The following is a 15,269-nucleotide window of genomic DNA, read 5'->3' on the forward strand; positions in this document are numbered from 1 at the left end:
ATGAGTTTGAGATACACACATCTAGCCCACTACATTCACAGTCAAATGGAATGGCCGAAAAAGGTGTAGGAATCGCCAAGAACATATTGAAGAAAAGCTGTGAGGAGGGTAAGGAATATTGGATGGCACTGATGGCATATCGTAACTCACCACTGGCGGGTATGGATGTGTCACCATCAGAACTGTTGATGAGTAGGTTAGTCAGAACACAGATACCGACAACTGTGAATAATCTCCTCCCGAAGATTCAGTCTAATACAAAACCACAGTTGATTGCGAAGCAGAGGAAAGTTAAAATGTATTATGACCAGAGAGCTCCAAGGAAGCCTTTAGAATATATGAAAGGGCAAACAGTAGTCATGCAGAGGGGTGTAGTGTGGGAGCCAGCCACAATTCTGGAGAAACACAGTGCACCACGCTCATACATAGTTAGGACCCACTCAGGTTAAGTGGTTCGGAGAAACACTAAATATCTAAGACCCTCCAACTCTGAAGTACCCAAAACAGCAGCATGGGGGAACTATAACATTGTTGATGAAACTAGAGGAGAGGGAAAGGAGCAGGAAATCAACTTAGAGTGTGGTGAAGAGAGTGAAGACAGTAGGAGATGGAAATCACCTGACTTCAAAGGGTTTGACCAAGAGACAGGCCAATGCAGTAGAGGGGTGAGGAGTGATACAGCCAGTCAACCTCAGGATAAGGCTGGAGGCTGGGAGTCAGTATACATTACAAGAACAGGCCGAACTGTTAGGAAACCCAATAAGTTTCAGTAATATTAGCTTTGGGAAGAAAGGAAGGTGTTGTATATATGTAAGTGAAAGACGTGACATCAGGGATGTTAGAGGTGTGAGGTTGGCAGCCAGTGTGTGTAATGATGGCGGCGGGTGATGTACATGAGGTGCTTGTACAATGTGTGTATCGAGAGACAAGTGTAAAATAAAAAGAGAGAACAAAACAAAACATTTATTTCCTTATAATTATTTTTACAAATAATTTTTAAATAATTATTTGTAGCCTACAAAAATATATGAAAATGATTCACTTCTTTAGATATTTTGATGAAACATGTACTTAAGATAATATATTTTATTGAAAAATGAAATTCATTCAATCATTGGTTGTTTAAAGTGTTTCTTATTGAGGATCAAAAATTGAATTCTAGCTGTAGTACAATTTTTTTTATTTCATCTTTTGGCTATATAATTGTTAAGTGTTTGTCAAATACATTTACAGAAATTTCAATAAATGGAGAAAATATAAACACTCATTGAGTTATTAAAATGTATTTACATTTTACACAAGGAAGAAGCTTAATTTTATCAAATTAAAGCAAATGATCAAAAATAATAATTAATATTTTAGCTTATACTAAATACATGCTAGAAAATATTGAATTTTTTGCAGTAAATTTTATTCCAATGATAATTTTAGATTTACATACTGTAAAGAATGTAATTTCGGGCATAAATAGTCTGTATTTAACAACAATTTAAAAAAAATGTTTCCATCAATTTTAATTTAACTGTTGCAATGCTTTCTCATCCTAGATAATTTATAATGGTTTTATAAAGAATGAAAAAGATAGCAAGATAAATAAAAAATAGCAAATCTTAACCTATTTACAAATCTTGTGTTGCATTTTATAATTTTAGACTTATTGCCAAAAAGAACATTAACAGGGTGGCCACAAATAAGTGATTTAGAAATTCAACGACATTTTAAGGATAAAAATTGTGAGATTTTGAGCTTCAGTAAATGAAAGAAAAGTTATGAAAATCATTCAAAGCTTAAAAATTATTTACTAGGAGTGTAAGATATGCATGATGATATTAAGATTTGGTATGTAGATTTCTTCGCATCACCCTTCACACATGGTGTTTGGTGTTTGAGATTTATGGTCCAATTTTTTCTGAAGATAGTAAAATAAACTCGGTATTGAGTGGAGTGGGAAGGTGGGGAATAATTGGGGCAATAAGTTGCAAAGGGGAAGCCTAGAAGGAAGAGGTAAAGAGAATAGAAAGGGGGAAAAAACTCACTGGTAGTGACAACAATAGGAGAATGGAATATGGTGGATGAGCAGTGTAAGTTGGCATGAAGTGTGTGTCTGTTCAGAAAAAGAGTTAAAAAGGAAAGATAGGTGAATTATTGCCATCGAGTTTGTGCCCAATAGCCAACAAGAAAGAGATAAATAGCTGTTTAGGAAGTAAAAAATTATGTGATTTTTTGTTGGAATTTACACAAAAAAGATAGTCTGATAAATTTGTACCTACATTTTGGTATTAACACAATATATAAACACATTAACAGATTATAAATGTTTTAAAATATTCACAGTAGAATAGTTGTGAACAAAGTAATATGAGGACATATATTTGTCTTAATACTTTAACAATGAAACATACATTGCACACGTATCAACATCTTGATTATTGCAATATGAAAGCGTGGCTCAGACCCAAATTTAGATTGAATATAATATTTATTCTCTCTACAGATCATGCTAAAATTCAAACACATTCACAGATTTTCCAATAACAGACAAAATTCAAGGGTTATTCCCAAATATCAAGGGTTCAAGGACATGTGGCCACCATGATTAAGGTTTAAGTAAAGTGTCAAACAATAGTCACCATAAATCGTATTACCGAAGCAGTATTTGAAAATGATTAAATATTAAATATCATACAAAGTGTTCATATAAAATGTTTCCTCAAAATTTGGACAACCGTCTAACCTCTAAAACATTCATAGGTGTTCAGTTTTTTTATAGACACCTAAAAATTAGAATTGTTTTGTGTTTGATAATTTATTTTAGTGTTTCACATATTTTTGCTATTAATGAGGATTATGTCATTAAAGGCCAAAGTTAAGTGTTGGTGTATTCATCACATTATAACGTGATAAACAGCCTTTAAACAAGACCCTGATAAACACGCAATAAATTTTATTGAAATCCTTTGAGTAGAAAAAAAAATTAACTTGATATGTGACACACACATACTCACAGACAGGACTTCAAATAGGCGAATTTAAGATCTAAATGTTTATAAATAGCCTCATTAGGGGAGTTAAAAATACTCCAAGGCTGCTTTTAGCATGTAAATATGTGCATGTGTGTGTCACTTAAATTAATCAGGTTTTTATTTACCTAAGTAATTTCAATTTAACTTAAAATTTTAATATTCCTTTGTGTGTATTAACTTAAAATTTATTTGCAAACATCACCAGTTACTTAAAGTCATAAACACATATTCTCCAATACAAAGCAATAACACAAAAATTTATAGACTACCTATTAAAAGAGTTTATATTTATAACTGATATAACAAAACTAAAATCTTGATCAAGGAATTTTATTACTAAACCCTTTTTTTACTTTGTGAATTATGTAGAAATTGGGAGTTTAGTCATTTGAACCTATTACTTAAAAAATTATTTATGTAACTTTCAGCTGACAAACAGTACAACATAACTTATTTCCTCTGTACGAAACCTAAAAATCTATATCACGTAAAAATAACTAGGATAAAATATTTGTGGTTTCGGTCCACTTATAAGAAAAACTTTAATTTTTATTACCAATAAGAGTGATTAAAATGTACCTACATTGATAACATATTTTAAAAAATTTAAAAGGAATTAAACTAAAAGGTTAAAGTATTTGATGAAATAAATTTTATTTAACTTTTGATTGAGAAAATTTTTTAAGAAAGTCAAAGTTTTAATTGCTTTTCGAGGAGTAAAGACATAACCTACATTTTAAACTAACATATGGCCTATTTAAAGGTAAAAATAACTTGAACAACAAATGTAATCTTTTTTTGTTTGATTTACTAAACATTTTATAGCATACCAAATGAAACTTCATAAATATTTTGGATCATATTGAATTACAATATAACTGATGCTCGTTCATTGCATTATCTGTTTAATTTTTGTGGCCAAGATTTTTAATTTAAATTAAAGTTTTATTTACTATAAATTCGTCCGCAAACACTATATTATAATTAAAACTGCTGGCAGCTTATTCAACCGACAATGATTAGAACCATACAGTTGGCTGAAGTATTGTCAAATGACGATTAGGGTGCTATTGAAAAAGTGATGCTCATAAATGTGGAAAAGGCCTCAGAGCCTGATGGACCCACACAATTAAGGATGATGAAGGCAATAATGCTGGTAAAAATGGGTATTTCTAAGTAAACAAACTCAACCTGGTATAAAGAACACCCATTTCTTTAAAGAGCGGAATCAGAATAGTGAAAAAAATACCCACTGGTTCACACGCTTTTCTCAAAGAAAAAATATATGAAGGTCACCATTTAACAAAAACAAAAGACAAAATGTTTTGAAACTCAAACTTCTTCAGCACCTTTCCTTCCACTTGTGAAAGGATGGTAGATGGGGTTGGTGGAGCAATCCGTTAATGGAAATTGCAACAGCAAAATATAAGAAAAACCTACATTGAGTTATTACAATAAACTGCCTCTGTAAAATTATGCTTACAAGTAACATGAATAACTTCTTGTTTGCCAGTTATAATAAACAGAAAAAATAAGCTTACATAGTATTTTATGAACATAAATTTCATTCTTACACATAAAGTGCCTTCTAGTTTTTCCTCTAAAATATACATTACACTCTAATGAAACATTTTAAAGCATAATGTTTCCAAATTTTCTAATGTATTTTCACACACTGTACTAATATAAAAACTGTTTGAGCCCAAGTTTTTATTACTTTACAAAATATTTCAAAATATATGCATGGATTACCATTTTGTAAATTAAATTTCTTTCATTACTTTAATAAGGCCTCGCACTGGACGGTTCAGATGGTTGCACACACATTACATGTTACCATTCATATAAATCACTTTGAAAGCACATAATACTATAGGCACACTTTACCGTTGTCCAGATTACAGCATACACATCATTCTGCAGCAACTACTGCTCCACGTCTTGGAATACATACGGCTGCTCAAAACTTACAGCCAAGTATTCCTCAAAGTGGGGATGGTGTCATTGGACGGATGCTGCAAATGACACAGGACCTATTCTAAGAATAGGCCAAATATTGATATAGACCAGGTAAAAACTTTTCCCCATGGCAGCAACAGTTTGATCCTCATTCATCATTCAGATTATACAATTTTGTGTCACATAGCAGGGTCAATTTTCAATGCAATTAGTGTTTAATATTTCATTACTCCCTAAGTTAAAAATGTCCTAAAAAATTTCAAATAAAATCATGTCAGGTAGCATACCACTAGTGAAAAATCCACATGGATTTGTTTACAGCAGCTGAATTTGACATTTCTGACAGCAAACCATAAGACATTAGTGATCTCTTGCACAGAAGACAAGTATCAGTACATATGATATAGTCAGTAATTCTAAGCATCAGGCTTGGTGGCTGGATATGCAATAGCACACCTAGTGTATTATCTACCTAAGTCTAGCATAACACACACACACATCCTAGCTGTAGCAGCTTAATGACTATTGTTGATCCCTGGGAAAGTGATGCACAACTAAGGAATTGGTCATTATAGCATTAACTATTTCTTTACTTCACATCAGAAAGTTAATTTGTTTTTCTCAGATACTTCAAGAAGTCACAAAAAGTCATGGTTTAAAAAAATATACATTATTGTTTAATATTAGAACACAAGAGTTTGTATTGGAAAATAAAATAAAAAAAATATCCAATTTTTTATGATCACATATTGCTAGGGACACCTGTATTTCGCGATTTCATTTCGTGTCAAGGTATTTCACAAAATACTGTAGCTTTTCTCCTGTGGTTATTGGCTGAGGTCGGTGAGAGGTGTCGTCCCGCTATTGACGGGGCCAATGAGAATGTGGTCACCGTACTGCTGCACCCTCACAATTTGCCATGACTCTTAGAAAAAGCTACAGTGTTTTGTGAAATACCTTGACATGAAATGAAATCGCGAAATATAGGTGTCTCTACATATTGCTAAAAATTACTAAGCAAATGTTTACAGAAATAAACTCTCAAGAAAATTTATTTAAAATATTTGCAATAATTTTTCATAGATCAAAAAATAGGAATGCTTTATTCTGAAAGGAACATTCTTTCTCAAAAAAATATTTACTGTAATAATGGCATTCATCATGATAATTAATTACTTTACTACACTAACAATATTTGCATTTTATATTTGTATTCCAAAACTGGCTGTTTTTATTTGTACAACCATCTAGAACTCAAATTTTCTTTCAGAATTTCATTTACAACTATATTGACATCAATAATAAATCTATTGATGATAAACATAAATATGGATTCTTTTTTTTTGATATTGGTATCCTTGTGAAAAAGTGTTTCCATAATTTTGAAATTTTAAAGTTATTAAGTTAGTTATATTAATTGCCAAAGAGACATTAACAATCAAATCTTAAATAACAAAACATGCGCTGCTATGTTTATGTTGCTTTGAAAGCAGACATTCTCAGATTTTCTTTCTAAACACAGAAGGAATATTCGTTGTGCATTTAAATCGACATAAAATCGTGTAAGATTAAAAACAGGATATAAAGATACACATTTAATCATTTATAACTAACATGACTTTTGCAACTTTTGGAGCCATATCATTTAACCATCTTTTGATGGTCACTAACAAGTTAATATTATGGTTTGACATATATAGGGTTGTATGAATTAATACTACTTCAAATTTTAATTTTTCTAAAAAAATGATATGTCTTTGTAAAACTTACCGCATAGTATATGTGCTTATGTGAGAATATGCCACTTCTTCGTCTGCCATTTAAGTTACTGATGTGTGGCAAGAAAATGGAACATCACAAACATTTTTAAGCGGCTGTTATACTTTTCTCAGCAATATCGCTTACATTTTAAGTTCAATGCGCTATGCATCAAATGGTGAAAATCCGTTCTATTTGATTTCGAAATTTCCTTATTTGTACATACCCTCTCCTTATGTTGAAAATATGTATGTAATTTTTTCATTATATTGTTGATAAAGATATTTGAGTATCTACGAGTACTGATGAATTTAAAAAAATCTTATTGGTCATTTGGTGCTAAATGCACAAATTGCACAGTTTAAAACGTTCCTTATAATTATTACACTTAGTGATGTGTGTTTGAATATGATTACTAGCGCTTTAATAAGGTCTCTACCCATTTTTTTTATAAAAAACATATCTTTCAACGTAATTTGTAAAAAAAAGTTTTACAGTAAACGTTTGCAATGAAAACCAAGTTTGATAATCAAGTTAAAATGGCTTAGAAGGAGAAAAGTTACAAGCAGGAAAACTATACTTTATGCCACCATTCACTAGCTTAGTAATATCTATTATATTGTTTAGTTATCAAATTTATCCTGAAGAAATATCGTGTTAATAATTCCTTTTACGATTCTCTCAAAATGTAGTAGTGAATGACGTTGCCTCTAGTTGTAAGTTATATGGGTGATTCTCTGTAAACACATAAATGGCTGTTCTAACCACCTTTTCAATACGTATTGCTGTATCATAACTTAAAATATCTTAGAACGCAAGAATAGGAATATTCCTTTTTAGTGCAGTTGAAGTTACAACTGTATAAATTATAGTTTCTAATCAAAAGTTACCAGACCAGCATAAAAACAGTCACATTTCCAAAATTAACACTTTGAGGTTTTATTTTAAGATATTTGTTTATAATACTGAACTTAGTTGCGTAATATTTTTAAACACAGTTAATTAACTAACTTTCTTTTGAACTAAATCGCTTGTTACATTTCATTGATTTGAACATAACTTGTCTGGGCTTTTTAAGCACAGTACCCTGCCAAAAATTATACACCAAAAATAAAATTTTCCACTCTGCCTTTTCATGTTGTCCTTCGTATACTGAACGTAAATATGCTGAAGTTCATGTCAGTAGTGCTATTGGCGCTGTGCCGCCGTTTTATTTAGTGCCAGTGCATCGTTTGTGTTGGGAGCACATGCCGGGGTTATTACGACATACAGTCCACTGGTAATTATTTTATTTATATTTTATTTGTGAAGTTGGACATGTTCTATATAATTTTATAATGAGATTCGTACGTTTTTATCGAGATCTCACAAATTTAAATACATTGCAAAAGTAAGCTTGATATTTCACGACATATTCAAAATACACAGTCCCTTGACAACAGTCCCATGCATTGTAATTTGGCAGAGGGCTGTCTTTCATTCCAGGGAACTGTAGATTTGACAACAGTCTCTCTTTTGAAGTTGATTTAGTTATTAGTACCTGATAGTCATAATAATTTGTTGCAAAAGTTTTCCAGTAAAGAATTATTACAGAAAAAGAGAGACGTGGACCGTCCAAGGTACCAACATAGAAAGAAATAATCATCAAAAGAGGGAAGAGATGAAAGAAAAGGAGAGTTTAAAATTCCAGATAAAAAAAAAAGAAAGTCAGAGAAAAATTGCCAAAGATATGACTCCACGTGAGCACAGAGCTGCCCTCAAGAATTGGAAAAAAACAATGTGCTGTTTACCGGGGAAAAAAAATCAACTAGACAGTAATACCAACAACTTACAAGGTGAAAACAAATTTTCCTCAGATTCTGAACGTCTCACATCAGCTTGAGGACGCATTACGTCAGTTCCAATACAGCATCTTCCAGCTCCCAAGTCCCACAGTCACTAGTGCAATTATGCAGCGAAGAAGAGAGGCAAAAAAGAAAAAAAAAAAACAAAGAGAAAAATTAAAGAATTGCAGTTTTGCAAAAAAGGCTTGAGAAGAACAGGAAAGATTGGCTAGACTTGAAGCCATAACCAGAAAGATTACTGAAGATATACCGAATACTAAAATGCAGATAATGTTAAAAAACCTGATGGTGGAGAAAAAGTGGCCAAGAAGACATTTGGTGACGTCCTTAATAAACAGCTCAAAACAATTAATCGAGGCTAAAATGTATCGAAGATAAACGAATATTTACAAAAGCTGTGTCTGGATAGATCATCTTAAAGTATAGGCATTGGATACCTAAAGATAGTGCTGTTATTTATAGAGAGACAATGAAATCAGAGTCGTAAAATACTTAATCCGTACCTAAATTACGACAAATGAGATTACCTAAACGGGTGTAACAGGTGTTTCAGAAGTTTTATAAAGACGATAGTTACAGCCGTATGGGAGCATGTAAAAAGGAATTCATTACTAAAAATAAGATAAGAAAGCAAAAAAAAATTATCTGCTTGATAAAATGTGCAATGTATACAAAACATTTTTGGCCGATAATTTAAAATTAGCTATCAAACATTATGTTGATTATGTCTGTTCTGGGTAGTCAAGCCTAATGGTCATAATTGTGATACATGCCTATGTTAAGTCAACAGTAACCTGAAAATAAAGTTTAGCGTTTTGTAAGAGGCAAAAATATTACCTTACTATAATCACCAAAAGTAACCAGAAGATTTATTTTGCGATCGATATAGCATATAATGTTTATTGAGATGTTGTATGACGTGCACGAATAGGACTCCTATATATAAAAAGTTTGATAACAGAAAAGTCATGAAATACAAAATTTGAATTGTTGCGAGGCAAGAGATTCAATATCTAAAAACCAAAAAGCCAAGAACAGTGACAAATATTTGAAAAAATCTTTTAACGTTCGTCCACGTCAATTTATAATACAATTGCATGAAGATTTTGAAAAATTCGTTGCCCATGAAAGGAATGTTGTTTAACAGTTTAATGCCATAAAGTATTTAAAAATAAATCTTCAAGATGAGGATGTCCTTATTGACATGGATTTCAGAGAAAATTATTGCACATAATATTCAGAAGAGATAAAAGCATTTCATTTCGATGGATCAAGAGCTCAGCTAAGCCTACATACAGTAGTGATTTTCAATTAGGATCAATACTATAGTATTGTACAGTCTCTAAGAACATAGCCCATTCACCTGCTGCCAGTTGGGAACGTCTAAAACCAATCTTTAAAGATCTTCCAGATGTAATTAGGCACATACACTTCTTGAGCGATGGCCCCATTATGCAGTAACGTAACAAAACGATGTTCTTTATAATGGCGATTAAGCTCTCTGAAGAAATTCCAGATGTAGAGGCATTTACATGGAATCATACAGAGAGTGGGCATGGAAAGGGTGCACCAGACGGTGTCGGAGCAACATGCAAAAGAATTTCAGATTTTGCTGTAAACGCCGGTGGTGATATTATTAATATCAAGCAATTCATACATTCTATCCAAGAACGATGCCCTAGCATTATGCATGCATCACAATTGTCAGTCAAGTCATCCAGAAAATGATCGACCAAATTGAAAATGAGGCAACGAAACAGAAGAGTTTAAAAGGTACTTTGAATGTGCATCAAGTAAAAGGTGTATTTTCAAACTCTATCCTAGGTCGAACTAGCTGTACAACTCTAAAGATGAGAAGTCTCAGCTGCTTTTGTAACAGCGACACTTGTGAGCATTTAAAAATAGGCTATATTACCTATGACCCAAAACCCAGATAGAATGTGGATGAAATGTTAATCGAATCAGAACCAGAAGATGATATTAATTTATCTGAAGTTATGCCAAACATGCTAACTGAAGCACTGAAAGAAAATTATGCTAAAACTGGACCCAGTGCCCAAAAGCAGTCATAATATAATGCTGGAGACTATGTTCTGGCGAGATTCCCAGCAAAAAGTGTAGAGTATCGATATGCTGCTGTGATTAAGGAAATTTATGAAGAAGAGAATCCAGATATAATACTTAAGGGAAAGAAAATATTTTAAGAATTCCTATTATTAGTAAATGTTTTGAGCGTTAGTTCTCTCGTTTTAAGAAAAAAATATTTAATTAGTAATATTTTATTACTATGGTACCGACCTTCTGTGATTTTACGTGCCGTATTTACATTTATGATAAAAAGTGTACTTATTTATGTTAAAGATCTCTATATTTGAAATTATAATACCTACCTAGGGAGCTGTTACGAAAAATTACTTACCAAAAAGTACTAGCTAAGACTAAAAAGTTAAAGAATGTTATTCGAGTGCCTCATTAGTTTTGAGTATTCTACTTAGAAGTTTAGCTCTGGTTAAGTTTAAAATTTTAACTGTAGGCTACTTAGTTTTAATTTTGAAAATTTTCCTTTTTTGTTTAAGATATTTCACAAGTTAGGTTTAATTTTAGTTTATTATTGCTCGAAACTGAAGCAGTATAGTTATAGGAATGTAGATCCTATGTAGCATATGATAATAAATTATTATCATAGTGTATTATGTTGTTTTGAAGTATTTGCAACAGTCCCCTGTAATGCTCAACAGTTCCTTGCAAACATTTCCCATAAAAATACTAATATTTGGAAAAGTAGCTATAAAGTCAATGGGCTTTTTTGTACTTATTATTAAACTGTTAGTAGGTTTTTATAATATGATGAATATTAATATGACCAGACACATGTACGGGCTGAAAACGTCTCTACAAATAATCTCCCATATATTTTCACCATTTAGTTTCAAAACTAGTAATTAGAAGAAAAAACATTCGTAACCAAGATAATGAAAAATCAGTACTTTAGAAAAAACACCTTTTTGTTAATTCACTTACATACCCTAATTACAATTATTGTAGCTTATGTTCATAGGGACATCACGTACGAAATACGACACTTACCTTGCTTTCCAGAACACCCGGGTTAAATTCCCAGTCAAGCATCCTAAATTAGCTTTCAAAAGTTTCATGAATTCTTTCCAGGCAAATTCTAGGATAATTCGTAACTATATGCCCGGCCGATTCCTTCCTCCAGTAACATTTGTACAGATGTATGATTCAAATTTATATATAAATAATAAAAATTAATCAGAATACTTGTGTAAGAAATATTAACGATTTGGGATGCTAAAAACATATAAACCAATAATAAAAAGACTCCACTTAATCAGTCTTGGTGACGGACGTAAATTTCATTGTCTATTCATGCTAAATAAAGATATTTAACTTTTGCGAGTCCTCAATACTCTGGAGACAGACTTTCACAATTAATTATTAAATTGACTTCCACACCTTTACCATAATAAGGGCTGTTGTCTGAAATCATCTGCACAGGAACATATGAAAAATGTGTTCAATGGTAAAACTTTTAAACCAAAAATTAAGCATCACGAAGTAAAATCCAAAAATCTATTGTATAAATAAAACGTCCAGTTCTTTTTTTTTATTTACAACTTTTAAATTTTCTTCATTTTTATTATCTTCTTATAATTTTCTTAATGGTATGGTTTAGTAATAAACTACAATAAATATTAGTAGTTTTAATACAAGTTTCTACTGAGATTGGTAGTAATAAGTATACAGTATATGAAAATCCTAGAATTTTTAAATTAGAGATATTAATGTTTAGGCCCTCTTTATTTTAAATGATAGTTAAGGTAATATAAATACTTATTAAAGATGTGCTACTTATTCATATATAAAATTATCTGAAAACAGGTATGTAAATATTTTAAAGTGGCAGAAAGATCGCTCTTTTTTTTTAAATTCGTAATAATGATGGAAAACTTATCCCTGAGCAAAATGTGATGTGAGAAGGCTTCTTGTACACAGTAGTCATTCGAAGTGCCTTAAAAGTTAAGATAATAAAGTTAAATTAAACACACTTACAAGTGAAAATATTAAAGCCCTTGATACAGAGTATGATGTGTCTCCTATAACATAAATAATAGACTTGGGTATAAAAATAGTCGGTAGAAAATTTTATGGGAAAATACCATTTTTGAGTAAATTAATTTAATTATAATTTTTTTTAATATTTATTTTATGCTTTCCTACTTGTTCAATGCAACTCACTGAAGACAACTTGAATATTATTTCCTGGAGAGTGCATCATATCAACAAAATGTGAGCTTAAGAGTTCTGTTTTAAAAACAATATTTAACTACAGCTATCAACTTAATTATTTCGCTAGAATATGAAACTCGCCTTTGATAAAAGCCTAACCATAGGACAAAATGAAACTTCCTGCTTGCACACTTCTTTCCTACCATCTCTCTCTTGATGCTTTCAAGACAAAATGATCACTTACGAATTGTTTTGAATACGTAACATATCCCATAGCAAGCGTTATTAGTATTTTCAATAAACTCAACGAAGATAATTAAGTGTAATCATTATTATGTGATTATTTTTTATGTATTTAGTCATATTACCCATACATCCATTTACCACATTACCGTCTGTAGATAGAAAGGTAACTTTTTATGGTACTCAAAAAGATACAATAATGAAACGTTTCACTTCAGCGTATACTCTGGTACCAATAATTTTTTTTTTATCAAATTATTTAGATAAACATTCTTAACATTCATCTAGACTCCACTAGGGCTCTTTACACAGCCGCTCACTGTTGATAATATAGTGTTTGCCCTTAAAATAAATGGGCTATGACTTCAAATACTGTACACATATTCTTAAGACTAGTAACCACAATAATTCTGTACACTTCATATATTAATTTTTTACATCGCTAACAGTCCAATGTATACATTACAATACTGTTACATTTGTTAAAGATAACTTTTTTACTGCAATCATTACACTAATTGTTTTTTACTACCACTAGTATAAATAAATAAAAATCTTTACATTCTAACATAGAAATCTCACATGTTTTAAACCAAGTTCTATTAGATTATAAAAAAAAATTTAAGTTGACAACAGGGTGTAGACGAAGATGATAATATAATCATTCTTACGATAATCCTACTTTAATGGAGCCATTAAATTAACACAGAACTAACCGCAAGTATTTAGCCTTTACTTTCGGTGTAGGTAACATAAAATATCAAGGGTTACAAAATTATTACCATTTCAGGACGTAGAAAATACTCTGTCTAGCCAATTAGTTGGCAATTTATGGCTAAACTACATTTTTTCCTAACAACGTGCCGCAGCTGGTTTTGAAACTTCACTGCACTAAAAACTGATGACAAAAAATTAATTTTAAGAAACGGCTTTGCACTACTGCATGCGCGCCTCTTGCAGGGTTGCCTGGGCCGCAGTTTGGTAGGGCGAGAGTCCAGGGAACCCGCCGGCGGTGGTTGGCAGCCCTGCAGTCTGCGGCAGCGTGGCGTATGTGTAGGGTGTCATGTAGCTCGCAGCACCTGCCGGCAGACACCACAGTCAAGCTAGCGCGAGTGAAGCCAAATCAATCTGATGGTTTCTCTTTCCATTATAGTGGCAGCCATCGCAACCAAGGACAGTGGAGCATGTGTAGCGAGAATGAAGCCAAACCATTTGGACTGTTGCTCCTCCCGATATAGCAGTCATTTTATCCACTCTATGCTTTATTATGATAATAAACAAAAACACTGGTGTTTTCTACATGGCATAACATGTTATAAGAAGAGCCGCAATTATTTTACATATTTGTAGGATATCAAAGTAGACCTGAAGCACAAATACACCTAGCTTCACGTAAATAATTGGATTTCAGTTCTATTTACATGCTCTCGATGAAAATGAGCCAGTTATAAACAAGGCAAAGAATTGGTTACCCAATCATGTGTAATCCACCAAAGGATGCAACTTTGTTATCGACCAATATATATTCTAAAAAGGCTTGATCATGTAGAAGCATATCGAGTCCAGCCGGGAGTGAAATAAATCTGCTAAATAATTGTAGCTATAGTTATGCATAGGTCACCTTGAAGCTGATGCCATACACAATAAAAAAATTCTTCCTAATTTTTTTCTGCGAATTGGGAAATTACGTAATTAAAATCAATCATTTTGAGTCATAAAGCCAAGTTTGGCCCATAGTGGACCTAAGCTAACTCTTGATTAATTTTAGTTTAAAAAAAATCTACACGATGCTACTAAAACAAAATAACGTTAACATGAATGAACATGAATGTTAATACTATAGTCAGGTTTGGTTCAGAAACAGCAGGTTTATATTCAAAAACCAATTCAAAATTTTTTTTACCAAGACCATGCTCTAGTTACTTCGAAAATTTATTAAATCAACAAGTTTTGAACACAATATCATTTGAAAAAATGTGGTGAGCCCAATTTGGTTACAATTTTTGTCATTTTTACCCCCCCCCCCCCCCGGGGATGACAACAAGGACGGCTCGCAACCACTACACTCCCTTTCCTGCGCCACTGCTTACACCAGTACCTGGTCCCTATAGGATACACATGATAAACTGCCAGCTCACTGCAATGTGGCACAACAGCATCTTGGCTTCACACCTCCCCTCATAAAAATTTC

The 15,269-nt window shown here is 32.1% G+C and overlaps 1 protein-coding gene across 1 annotated transcript in view; it reads right to left on the reverse strand.

Moving 5' to 3' along the window:
• Positions 1-1,179: 1,179 nt before the first annotated feature.
• Positions 1,180-15,269, reverse strand: part of LOC134529256 (RNA-binding protein 24-like) — a 576,520-nt gene continuing 562,430 nt past the window's right edge. The window contains exon 5 of the mRNA XM_063363156.1: positions 1,180-14,157. Within this exon, the coding sequence (XP_063219226.1) occupies positions 14,015-14,157 (143 nt within the window). The 3' untranslated portion in view covers positions 1,180-14,014. The remainder of the gene's footprint in view (positions 14,158-15,269) is intronic.

Source organism: Bacillus rossius, chromosome 2, assembly GCF_032445375.1.
Source record: "Bacillus rossius redtenbacheri isolate Brsri chromosome 2, Brsri_v3, whole genome shotgun sequence".
NCBI lineage: Eukaryota > Metazoa > Arthropoda > Insecta > Phasmatodea > Bacillidae > Bacillus > Bacillus rossius.